Source organism: Heterocephalus glaber, unplaced genomic scaffold (genome assembly GCF_053883595.1).
Source record: "Heterocephalus glaber isolate CG9 unplaced genomic scaffold, H.glaber_assembly_v1.0 deba00001442, whole genome shotgun sequence".
NCBI classification, from domain to species: domain Eukaryota; kingdom Metazoa; phylum Chordata; class Mammalia; order Rodentia; family Bathyergidae; genus Heterocephalus; species Heterocephalus glaber.
This window is the reverse complement of record NW_028258296.1, coordinates 51,559,061-51,571,376: the sequence shown is the minus strand read 5'-3', so window position 1 is coordinate 51,571,376 and position 12,316 is coordinate 51,559,061. Positions and strand designations below refer to the sequence as shown.

At 38.8% G+C, this 12,316-nt stretch overlaps 1 protein-coding gene and 1 long non-coding RNA gene across 3 annotated transcripts in view; one reads left to right on the top strand and one right to left on the bottom strand.

Annotated features, from left to right (window-relative positions):
• Vtcn1 (V-set domain containing T cell activation inhibitor 1) overlaps positions 1-6,192 on the top strand; it is a 73,422-nt gene extending 67,230 nt beyond the window's left edge. The window contains exons 5-6 of the mRNA XM_013075455.3: positions 2,203-2,372; positions 4,433-6,192. Of these exons, the coding sequence (XP_012930909.1) occupies positions 2,203-2,327 (125 nt within the window). The 3' untranslated portion in view covers positions 2,328-2,372; positions 4,433-6,192. The remainder of the gene's footprint in view (positions 1-2,202; positions 2,373-4,432) is intronic.
• The window catches only part of LOC110350993 (uncharacterized), a 100,660-nt gene that overhangs the window by 71,866 nt on the left and 16,478 nt on the right, over positions 1-12,316 (bottom strand). The window lies entirely within an intron of this gene.

Sequence of the window (12,316 nt, the reverse complement as noted above, 5' to 3'; positions counted from 1 at the left end):
GCTAAGTGAAATAATGCAGTCAAAAAAGATGTACATAGTATGATTATACTTATGTGAGGTGGGGAAGAGGGATGTTGATGTTAATGAACGTAAAGTTTTAGATCTGCAAGATGAAAAAGCGCTGGAGATCTGTTTTACAATGATGTGAATATATTTAACACTACTGAACTATATATTTTTAAATTGGTAAGATGGTAAATGTGATGTTATATTCTTACTACAGTTTTTTAAGTATTTAAGAAAAGAGTTATGTATACATATTATGAAAGCTATTGAGGAACAAATTGGTGACCACCTTGGTTAGGACTCTCAGTTGCCAATGACAGAGAACCAACTCAAATTAGCCCAAGGTAAAAAAAAAAAAATTTATTCTAAAAGTACTGGGTTGTTTCTTGGAACCCAAGATAGGAGCAGTATTGACTTCAGGAAACAGCTGGAACCAGGAATTTATATTACATTGGGATTCTTTGTCTCTTCTATTTTATTCTCTTTTTACTCTCTTGCTTAACTCTGCGTGGCAAAATTTAGTTGCCAAAAGCTCCTATATTTAAAAATCTCTTTCAATTAGGAAAGTAGCCAGACTGGCTATCAAAAATATGTTTTCTTGGGGCTTGGGATTTAGCTCAGTGGCTCCATGCCTGCCTTGAAAGCACAAGGTCCTGAGTTTGATTCCCAGTAACGGGGGCGAGGGGGGGTATGTTTTCTCTTAGTGTAAGTTACCATTACTCTGTTTGTTTATTGTAAAGGTGGACATTTAGCATTTGCCGCAGTTTTCAATAAAGTCATTAAAATTTCAAAAAATGTTCATGATGGTCACAGATACAGGTGCCCAGTGTTTAACATATACCTAGTACATGATAGATTTAGGGGGAGGCTAAATCTTTACTTCACATATTTTCTTGGATGAGAAGGGATGCCTGTATAGGTAACATTTAAGTCTCCCTCTTCCTCTTTTATTCTTCCACAGAGGAGGAGTTAATTTATCTGATTTGTGAGCATATTAGGAGAAGCTGTATGTATATAGCCCAGCTGCTTTTTCTCCCTCTCTCTTTAGCTAATTTTCGGGAAGTATATCTTTTCCTTTGTTCCTCAGCCCATCGGTTTTTCAGGGGTAGAATCTGGCCTTGCAGGAAGAAGCCTGCCCTAGTCTGGCTCTGTCTCTCCCTGGGGAAGAGTCCAGGCTGCAGCCTTTTATTAAAGTATCATCCTTTATTATAAGACTATTTAGCAATAAAGGTGATATTTTGGTCTTCCATTTGCCTACTCTTTTTGTCCTTCTCTTTAATCAGTTCAGAGCTAAGCTGGGAAGAGGCCACTACTTATTGGACCCATTTGAATCCCAATGGTGGGTGCTCAAAAATATTTACTGAAAATTATGTTTTTAACTGATATATTTAGTAGCAATTGTAAATCCAAATGTGGAACTTGGGATGGAGTACAAGCTAAAGAAGCAGATTTGTAAATGATGAGCATGGACATGATGCTTATTAGGCTTGAGTAGGGTTACTATTAATGCATTTATAGCTAATACTAATTGAGTGCTTACTATGTGCCAGGCATACAGTTACCTTGTATGTATTCACTCCTTAATCCTCATCAGAACCCTATGCAGTAGGTTATTATTCTAGCCCTATTTTAAAGGAAGAAATTGCGGAAAATGTGTATTAAGTAACTTGTCTAAAGTCACTCAGCTAGTGACAGAACTGAAATAAACTAAATGAGATTGGATGGTCTAGTAAGAAGATAGAGCAAAAGAAAACTAATTTCATTTCTTTACTTCTACCTTTCTCCTCTTCAAAATGAAAACAATAATTCTTTATCTCTTTATAGAAGTGTGATGAAAGCTAATGACACCAAACCTGTAACGGCCACTGCCTGGAGGAAAAAAAGTGTCCCAAACCCAGGACTGGCAGTGGATATTTGGTTAGCCTATTCTTTATGTGGTACCCAATAACAATTTCTTTATTGGAATAGTTTTGCACTTGACTGAGTACTCACTGGGGTGGACCACAGAATGGAGCTTCCTTTGAAGAAAGGGAAAGCTTTGCTTTAAGCCAAGTACAGAAAGGTGAATAAGGTAGTGCAAAATAGCCTGTGTAAGGAACGCATTGCTGTTTTTCAGGTATTTTTGCTAACCAGCCATGTGAATAAGACATCCAGTTTCTTCTATATGACCCTGAACATTTGTCTTTCTCTTTATAGACTCTGAGATCAAAAGGCGGAGTCACCTAGAGTTACTGGACTCAAAGGCTTCCCTGTGTGTCTCTTCTTTCTTTCTCATCAGCTGGGTACTCTTGCCACTCTTCCCTTACCTGATGCTGAAATAATGTCCTCTGGCCACACAAAAACATGTAAAGTTACTGGCATAACAGGTGAGATAAATCACAGATGGTATGGAAGATTGGTTATACGTGTGCTTGTGTTCCTAAAAAGAATCAAGTAGCCTTCAGAATCAGCCACAGAAAGATCATTTCATGATGCCAGGCAAGTGGTGCTATTTCTAGTAGTACTGTGCAAGGTACTCATTTGTTAGCCTAACAGAAAACCAAGACCTCATTGACAAATTTATAGGAAAACCAACTCCATACAATTAAATTATTTGTATCAATTCAAACTTTTTCATTTATTGAGTCATTAATGAAGACAAATATAGCTTATTGAAGAGAGATGTTTAGCTCTAGATCTCACCCTAGATCTCACTGTCACTTACAAAGCATAATGACATGCACATTCCCACTTACGTAAGTGACCTTTCCCCCACCCCTCCAAGTGGCCCCAGGTGACAGGAGTGCTGGCAAATGACTCACCAGCTATCCCTCCTGCCAACACTTCTCATTCTCACTTCAGTTCTCTGGCTCTAATTGTTAGGGCATTTCCTTCTAAATATTCTACTGCATATGAAATTTGTATAAAACTGATCTTACTTACGAAGTCACAGTCAACACTCCTGCATAACTCAGTGTGATCCCCCCACCCCGCCCCCCGCCCCAAGCCTTCAGGCTCACAATCCTGCAGCTATTTTTGTCTGCCCTCTGTCCTTCCTGTCAGTTTGTTACCAACCCCTACAGCATTTTCCTGTGTGGTCTCTCAGAATGACCCTAATCCGCACTTCTCCACCTCACACTCTGACTGATTCTAAAACCATCTGCTTGCTCTTTCCTCTCCAGGTTTCAGGCGACAGGAAACAAGGTACCAGAATGAAAGCACCAGAACACTATTTCATCACAGTGTTTTTTTGCTTCAGAACCCAGAACGACTCTCTGAGCACTACTGAACCAGTTAAAGTCCTCAGCTTTGCAGTCACAGCCCTCTGACAGTTTCTCTTTCTGAGCTTCCTCCTTCTCCCACTACCTATCACTGCTCTATGGCCTTGCTCTCTCACTCCCTGCCCCATCTTGAAAATCTGCTCTATTCTATGGGAAATCATATCCATTCCTTCCTTTATCCATTTCAAGAAAGTTCTTCCTAACATGAGTCCCCTTTCCTGAAGTTCTTTGTATTCCATACCCCCTTAGCATGTATGTGTAATTTATATCTTACACTATGAGGCACATATATGCTTTGCCTAGATTGTTAAGACTCCAAGCAGTCAAAGGTCTATTGATCTGCTTCTTTTTGTCCTTTCTTTTGTTCTCCAAGCTCTTACTATAAAGCACAGTGCACAGAAAACCCACCAGTTCCCATCATTTGTAATCTTCCATGGTTGTCAGCAGGGGGTGATTTTCCTAAGGAAACTGTCTCTTGGGAATCTCACTAGTAGAAGATGGAACGCTTTCTTCTTTCCTTGATTTTCTACAACACTGTAAATGATTTAATCCTAGAACTAGATAATATGACTTATAAAGTATAGCTTATTCATCTGTACCATGTATTCCCTGACAACAATTATTTGCAGCCTTTTTAAAAACCAGGACACACATGTAAAGGATGATACTCTCGCACAGTACACCTAGGGTTATATGCTATTATCCAGTTACCTGCAGCTTCAACTCTTTCTCCCAAAATTCATAGCTTAAATCAGATACATTTTTTAAAGTAAAAAGATAGATCATCATTTGAGACACACATTATAACTGGTCATGACATTTTAGACCACACTCACCCCCTGGCTGGAAATTGAGGTGGAGCCTATCTTTCTACCTCCACTCAAGATCCTGCCCATACTTCATCTCTCATTTCCTGTTTGCATTAAGGATCTCTCTTCCCAGAGACTGTCACTGTGATAATCCCCCTTCAGGGTGAAATTCAAAACATCTCTTTTCCCACAGCAACCCATAGGACCATGTACTACGATAGAACAACATCAAAATAAAGAAAAAAATAAGTCCATTTTTAAAGAGGAGATAGAGTCACATAATGGCAGGGGGACTCTTGGTTCTCAGTAAACGTTTGTTGAGTGGCTTTTATGCTATCTTATTGCTATTATTTTCAGAATCCCAGGAATCTACAGAACTATTTTAACCTCCAGATATGACCTCCTTTTATATTTCTGGGAAAAATGAATTCATATGTAGAAGTCTGGAGTGAATAAACAAGAAAAAAGGAGACAAAAGCAACCGTTAGAAGACTCTAATATGAACAAGATAGATCTACCTTCAAAGATACATGTTAAAAGTTGGGAAAATCATGCACCTGAACTAGAAAAATGTATTAACATTCCATGTAAAAAGAAGTATAGTCTCATATCTCAGGGACCTCCCCTTACCAGTCAACTTCTGGGGAGTGAGAGGATGGGATATTGTATCTCTCTGTATCCTTTGTTTTATGTTCTGTAATGTTGCTCTGAAGGAGTTCTCAGAAAGTTTCAGTCACTACATGTTCACATCTTATAGTCTGCAAATTAAACTGTAGTGTATGCAATAAGGAGCTGCTAATCAGCTGTCACTTCACAACTCAGTGGCTGGATTTTAGTAAGGTTCAAATGATTCACTTTTCATTATGATGCTTTCAGTAGTGCCTTGGCTTCTCCCACCTGAAAAATGTCAAAGATGTGAAATACAATCATAAGTCCAGGCTAAACAAAATAATTGGGCAACGCTGATTTTCTAAATAATCTGAGCACCTTTTTTGAACAAACAAATGCCATTATATTTCCTAGGTTATGTTGATCTGTGAATGGCAGGGCAGGACCTCTCCCCTTACTATGTGGCATTATGTCATAGGCTTCTACTTTTTGTCTTGCATGAACAGTTTTGACCTCAGCTTTCAACAGAATCTAGAGCAGTGGGGGTGAACCTATGGCATGCATGTCACAGCAGGCTATTTGTAGCACTAAAAGTTCTAAATGGTTTGTCATCACTGATCTAGAGCATTAGCATTGAACTTGGGTGATTTTATTTCTCCTCTGATCTCCAAGGAGACATCTGTCAATATCTGAAGACATTTTTAGTGCTCAAACTCAGGCAAGACAGAGGATTGTGCTAGTGGTTCCTAGTGAATAGAGCCCAGGGATGCTGCTCAACATCCTACAGTATACAGGACATCTCCCCACAACAAAGAATCATGCAGCCCTAAATGTCAATCATGCCAAGAAAACTGATGTAGAGTAGAAAAGGAGAGAGCAAACAAATGTGCTTGCTTCCTGAAAACTGGGCATTTGTTTCTATCTCGTTGGCTACTGACTCAGCACAGAAAGTGAGATCTTTCACTGAACTGAGTCTACAGGATGTCAGAAATTCTTGATGGGATTATCTTCAGTTCACTGAGCTTCCAAGTGCTTTTCCCTTCATTCTATCCTGCAAACTAAGTTCCACAAGAAAGCTAAGTTCCATCTCAAGCTCTCTCACCGTGAATTTTAGATCTTAGAAAACTGCCTGGGCAAAATACAAATTAAGGCAACAAACATGTCCCTACTTGAAACATACAGAGCCTGTTGAGCTTTTCTTTATAGGGTGCTGGGTATCAAGCCCAGTGCCTTGTAAATGTTAGGCAAGTACTCTAGCATTGAGATTCGCCCCAGCCCACAAAGAGAATTCTGAAAGAAATCAGGGCAATGACCCTTGGAAACAAAACCTTGAGGAACACAGCTTTGGTGGAAAACAGTGTTTTGTTTCCAGCACCCTTCCCTCACTTTTCAGGTGACCATTGCCTCCCTGGCACTTTGGACTACCATGTCTGTATTATATTTTGTTGTAGAAAACTTCATTTTAGAGCTCTGTTCATTTAAGAGAATGATTAAATATGCATTTCCTACACTGTTGTCTGCCTCATTTGTCAAAGAGAGAGAAAAGGAAGATAGATTAAAAATCCATAGAACATGCTCTATGAACAGCACCTTCATAAATGTTTTTGAATGAATTAGAGATAAAGATGGGAGCCTGTAAATATGGGCTGAGCATCTGAGTATAGTTTCTTAAGAAAATTCCACTGTGCTTATACTATCCTAGCACATTTCTATCTGAGAAAATAGTGGAGGCACTGGGCTTGAGGCAGATAAATGTAGGAGAGGAGATATATATCTTTATCTATATAGATTTATAAATATAAATATATAGAGAAAATTGTCTAGTGTCCAAAAATCTCTTACTACTAAAGAATTATCAAATTCTCAAATTTTAGAACTGAAAGGGCTTCAGCTTTTCTAGTTCTTTCAATTTTCAGATAAAGACCCATAGGCCCAGGGAGTAGTGTCATCCACTGGATATCCTCAGGTAACATAACTTTCCAAGAGTCATACTAGTATTTGGTAGAAATATATAATCTATAGAAAATGTAATTGCCAAAGGGTAAATTCCTAGGGGATTTTCCAAACAACTCTGCCCTATAGTATTCCCAACTTGGTCCCAACAGACCTTTTGCAGAGAAAGACTATATTAATTAGCTTTCTGTCCCTGTAAAAAAACACTTGAGAAAATAAACTTAAAGAAGAAAAGATTTATTTTGGGTCACAGCTTTGAAGGGTTTTAGCCCATGGTCAGTTGGCCCACTGCTTTTGGGCATTTGGTGAAGCAGAATATCATGGGTGGGAGCACGTGGTAAAGCAAAGGTGTGCACCTCAAGGCAACTGGAGGTTTAGAGAGAGAGGAAAGAAGGGGCTGAGGTCCTAATATCTTCTTCAAGGGCATCCCTCCAATGATATAACTTCCTACCACAAGGTTCTACCCCTTAAACATTCTACTGCCTTTCAATAGTGCCACTGACTGATGACCAAGCCTTTCACATGTGAGCCTTTGAGGGACAGTTTAGATTCAAGCCACAACAAAGACGAAAGCTGAATCAAATTGAAAATGCATACACTCCTAATCCATGTTAATTCTTTGGCCTTGTCCATAAGCACATAGAAGATATACTAGAAAACAGATGGGTACACCAAAAACCAGAAGATGATGTCCACCATAAATATCTGCAAATATTCAAATCTAAATGCCAAAGGCTAAAACATTTCAGGAGTATAAAAACATTTGAAGGGACAAACAAGCCAAACTTCAAGGAGAAGTAAGAGCTACCAGCTATACCTATGTTGTAGGAACACTTGTTTTAAGTGGAAAATGGCCTCTATCTGGCATTATGAATTGTGGGAAAAGGCTGTGCAGGGGTTATTATTGCATAATAAAATGTAATAGATAGTGTGCTTTGGTTCTACTGATGATACACATAATTCCTCCTCTCCATCCAGCTGGTGAAGTCTTCACACATCTACCTACACTCTCTAATTAAGACAGTCTTACTGTATGCCTGAACAATTTTTGCTGAATCATTGCAAGGAATATCAATATGGGAGTTATAAGTAAAAATAAATAAGCAGAAAGAATATACTTTCTCCCTTCTTTCTTTAAATTTCACCCACCCTCAAGGTGCAGCAAAAATTCTTTTCCTGTGTGCTTTCTCTCAGTGGTCCAACACACACCATAATCTTAATCTCTTCTTTAGTCTATGTATGCAATTTAGCACAAAATCATGTTTTATTTTTTCATTCTTGTGCAGTTAGACTCCCTTGAAGATGATGATAAAATAACAATGGGGATCCAGGCCACCTTTGGAAATTTGCCCTATGAAAGAGGGTCAAACAAATCAGTCTTGTTTACTAATGATGTCTGCTGAGCCAGAACAGTTAAGTCACAGCCTGAAAAGGGAGGTCTGTAATTATCACCCCAGGAGTCCTTGTCTACTGGAGTATGTGGCTGCTCCGCATGTTGTTACTGTCTGGAAAAATCATAACTTTGACCTTCAGCTTTCTCTTTTCTCTTTACTTCAAATATATTGCCTGGCCTACAAAGTATCTTTATTATTTTCAATTGTAAGGTTCTTTAACCAAAACCCTAATCATTACTTCAAATATGAAGTTTAGACACTTTGGTCCTACATGCTTTCCTTAGAACAAGCAAAAAGTGATGCACAATTAATCTAGCCTGTGAGCTATTCGTGGCAGATTGAAACTATTTCCTTTCTCTCTGGTCTTCCATATTCGCAGTTACCAAACTATTTGTGACCATTCCATTATTATTAGAGAGAGAACTATTAGGTTTTAACAGATAAAATTGTTGGACCTTATGGTACTTGATATGACTTTAATGAGATGGTTAAGACACCCATAAATGATTCAAGTGGTTAGTTCACATCTTATACCTCGGGTAGATGAGGTTGGATATATGACAGGGTTAGAGGATAAAGATAGCAGTTTCTAGGGAAAAGCAGCAAGTACCCCTAGAGAAACCCAACTTACATCTTGTTAAATAAGACTCTAAAAGAAAAAAGGACAATTGTGTTCACTTCCTCTCACCTGCCCTTTAATAAATTTTACCCAATGGCCAAATAAACTCTTCTCTAAGTTCTTTGTACGCTCCACCTTCCCACTATTTCCATCAACCCAGTTAAAAGATACTCTCTGATATCTACCTACATGTGAGACAGTAGTTTCTCAACTACCTTTCTCAATAACTTAACAGATTGTTCTATGGAGGTAAATGTTTACTTCATTGAATAAAGCAGTAAGAATGAAGGATAAAGTATCACAAAAATATCAAACTAATCAGAGATACTTCGCATTTCAGTATAGATGTGATTCTCACCGAGGAGGTAGGGAATACTTTTTTGCAATACAGAGATTAGCACCTCTATGCATTATTGTTGGAGTCAAGAATCACTGTGTAATATGAGAATATGCTACCAATGTAGACATGTAACTATTATGGGTGTCTGAGGTTCACTGATGCAAATACCACCTTTATAGAGGGAAAGGACACTGAATGCCTACTATGTATCAAACATCATACTCTATTTCTCTCATTCAATCCTTATTGTAGAAAGTGAATATCATTTGTCCCTAGTACCATCACTATCACCATTTTACAGAGGACAAACCCTGACAGGTTAAGTAACGCTCATGATCACACAGCTAACAGGTTAACCAGAATTCAAACCCAAATTTTTCATCACAATCCATACTATTTTTAAAGAGCACAAACATATATAACAGTGCTATGTAAGATTTAAAACACTGTATAACTATTGGCTATCATGTTTATTGTTTGTATTAAGGTATGAGGACATCTTGGGAGCTCTCTGTTTTGTTGCTCATGAAGATCTTAGCTGTCTGTAAGGACAATAGCTCCTCCCCCTACAGGAGGCGATGATGACTCCTAATAATACTCAAGCCTTCTGACACAAAGGCTGGTTGTGAAACTGCAAGCTTCATCCAAACTCACTCTAAAAATTTATCTTGTGCAACTCTAACATAATGAATAAGGAGTACACATAGGTAGACATAATCTGAACAAAGATATACATATGTATGTATGTCAGGAAAATGGCTGGCTCCATTAAACCCCTTTCTCACCTCACCAAAAGCCAGATTATTTTATTTTACCTTATTTTATTTTATTTTTTATTTTTTTGGTACTGGGGATCGAACTTGGGTCCTTGCACTTTCGAGGCAGGCGGAGGAACCACTGAGCTAAATCCCCAGCCCTCAGATTATTTTACATATCTACTTTTGAAGTCAGGCCTGAGCATATTCTGAGCAGAGCTGCTGCTGTGGGAAAAATTTAAATTGGAGTCCCTGTTTAAGTAGTATCTACCTCATTCAATTACCATGACAATTAAATGAGACAAATAGTAAAAAGCAGGTATTACATCATCTGGCTGTGCTAGTTTGCTAAGGCTATGTTATGGCTTGTATCTAGATGCCCCCTCAAAGACTCATGCCATTGCAGATGGGGCTTTTCAGAGGTGGTTACATCTAGGGTGTGAGAAGCTAGGATCAAGGATGGGATGCTGGGACCGACTCCCAGTGCAATGATAGGATTAAGGGTGTGAGTACTACCGGCCCTAAGGATGAGTAGCCTGGATAAAATATGAGACAGAGAGTTGCTGTTGCCATTGCTTGTCACTTGCTGCTGCTGCTTCTCTGCTTTGCTGCCTTCTTGCCATCTCCCTGCCATGAACTCTTTCTCCTCTGCGATGCCCCTCTGCCATGCCATCCTGCTTTGGAGCCAGCCAACTATGAACTGAAACCTCTACAAACTGTGAGCTAAATAAACCTTTACTCCTTTAACTTTGGGTGTCAGGTATTTTGTCTCAGTAACAAGAAAAGTAACTAAAACAGGCTACCGTAATGAAATACCACAGGAGGGGTGGCTTAAATAAATTTATTTTTCATAGTTTTAGAGTCTGGAGATTCAAGATCAAGGAATTAGCTAGGCCTGCTTTTGTAGTGTGAACATCTATCTTTTTTCTGTGTCCTCGCAGTCCTTTTCTTTTTTTTTTTTTTGTTAAATTCTTTTATTGGTACATTTTAGGTATATAACACAATTACATTTCTCATTGGGAATTGTACCTTTACATAATGCATCTTGGTTCTTATTTTATAGCAGTCCTTTTCTTTATGTGAGTGTGGCCTGTTGTCTCTTCTGTCCTTGTAAGGACATCAGAAATAACTGGTTTAGGGTCCCACCCATTTGATACCATTTAGCTTAATTATCTCTTTAAAGGCTCCATTCCAAATCCGTTCATATTTGGGGATATACTAGGGGCTAGGAATTCAGCATATAAATTTGGGGGAATAATTTAGTTCATAACACTTGCATATATAAAGGAACTAATAAAATTAGCTATTATTAAGTATATATGTTGGCAGAGTAAATGAGTATCAAGGAATTAGAACAAGAAAGATATGAACAAATTTGGTTTTTTTCCTCCATTTGACCAAGAATAGCTGTTCAATGTTTGAACGGCTGGGATACAACAGAAAGTCTCATACAGACAGCTATCAATTCAAACCAGGTCAGAGGACACTTGAAAACTAGAGCATAATGGCTCAGCAGGTAGTTGCTGTTAAGGCAACTGAATTGGCTAATGGCCTCCCCAAAGCACAGGTTACTATTTTAAATGTTACAAAAGACCATAGAACATGAAAAGATGAAAAATAAAACCAGTGTGGGTCCAGTCTTCAAAGGAGCACAAGTGAGCCATAGAAGGGCAGTTGGGCTTCATGCGACTAACTGAATTGCCAAGTACTAGGCTGTCTTTGGGCTAGAGGTAAGTTACAATCCCTTTTGTCCCAAGGCTCTCAGGAAACAATCTTTTTTTTAATTATTTGTTTGTTTTTTCTTCCCTTCTTAATAAAACCCTTGATTTTTTGTAGGCTTTAAAGACTGAAGACATCTGTGTGCTGGTCAGTGTCATACAAAAGGGACATAGACACACTTATCTCCAGCATTACTTAATGAAAACATAAAAGTACTTATCTGGGGAAAATCTTACAAGTTGATTTGAAGGAGCAGGGCAATACTCTGCACTCTTGAGATACCACCCAGGCCAGAAGCAGCTGCACCGGACTCATCAGCGCCAAGTGTTCCAGCACAGCATGGTCTCCCTGCCCCCATTACAATAGAAACTGAGCCTCCCCCATAGTAACACCACATTTTCAGGAAGAGACAATAGGCAACTGAGATGCTGTGGAAGGCTCCTATTAAGAAAATGGCCTTGTTAGAAAAGGGAGCCCTCAAACCACAGAAAAGGTAGCAGGTTATTATTCTGCCAAGAGTTTCCAGGGCCTTTCAGATCTGCATTTTCTCAGTAAAGAAAAAGGAATAATTAGTCAGCTCCTTGCCAGGTGTGGGAAGAAGAGGTCGCAGGACTCTGTTCAAATTTGCATTAGCACTCAAATGAACAATTGGCCTAGCCTCTCAACTAATCTTGCTGCCTCTAGTTGATTTTGATTTGTGACCCAAGAACCACTCTTTTGAAGCATGGTGGGAATACAAGTATTTTGCTTTAGGAAGAAAAAAGCAAGCATCTATTAGGCCTAGTTCAAAGTGATAATGTTGAAAAATAGAAGAATAGGTCTTTCCCAAGTCAACGTGGCACGATGCTTGGC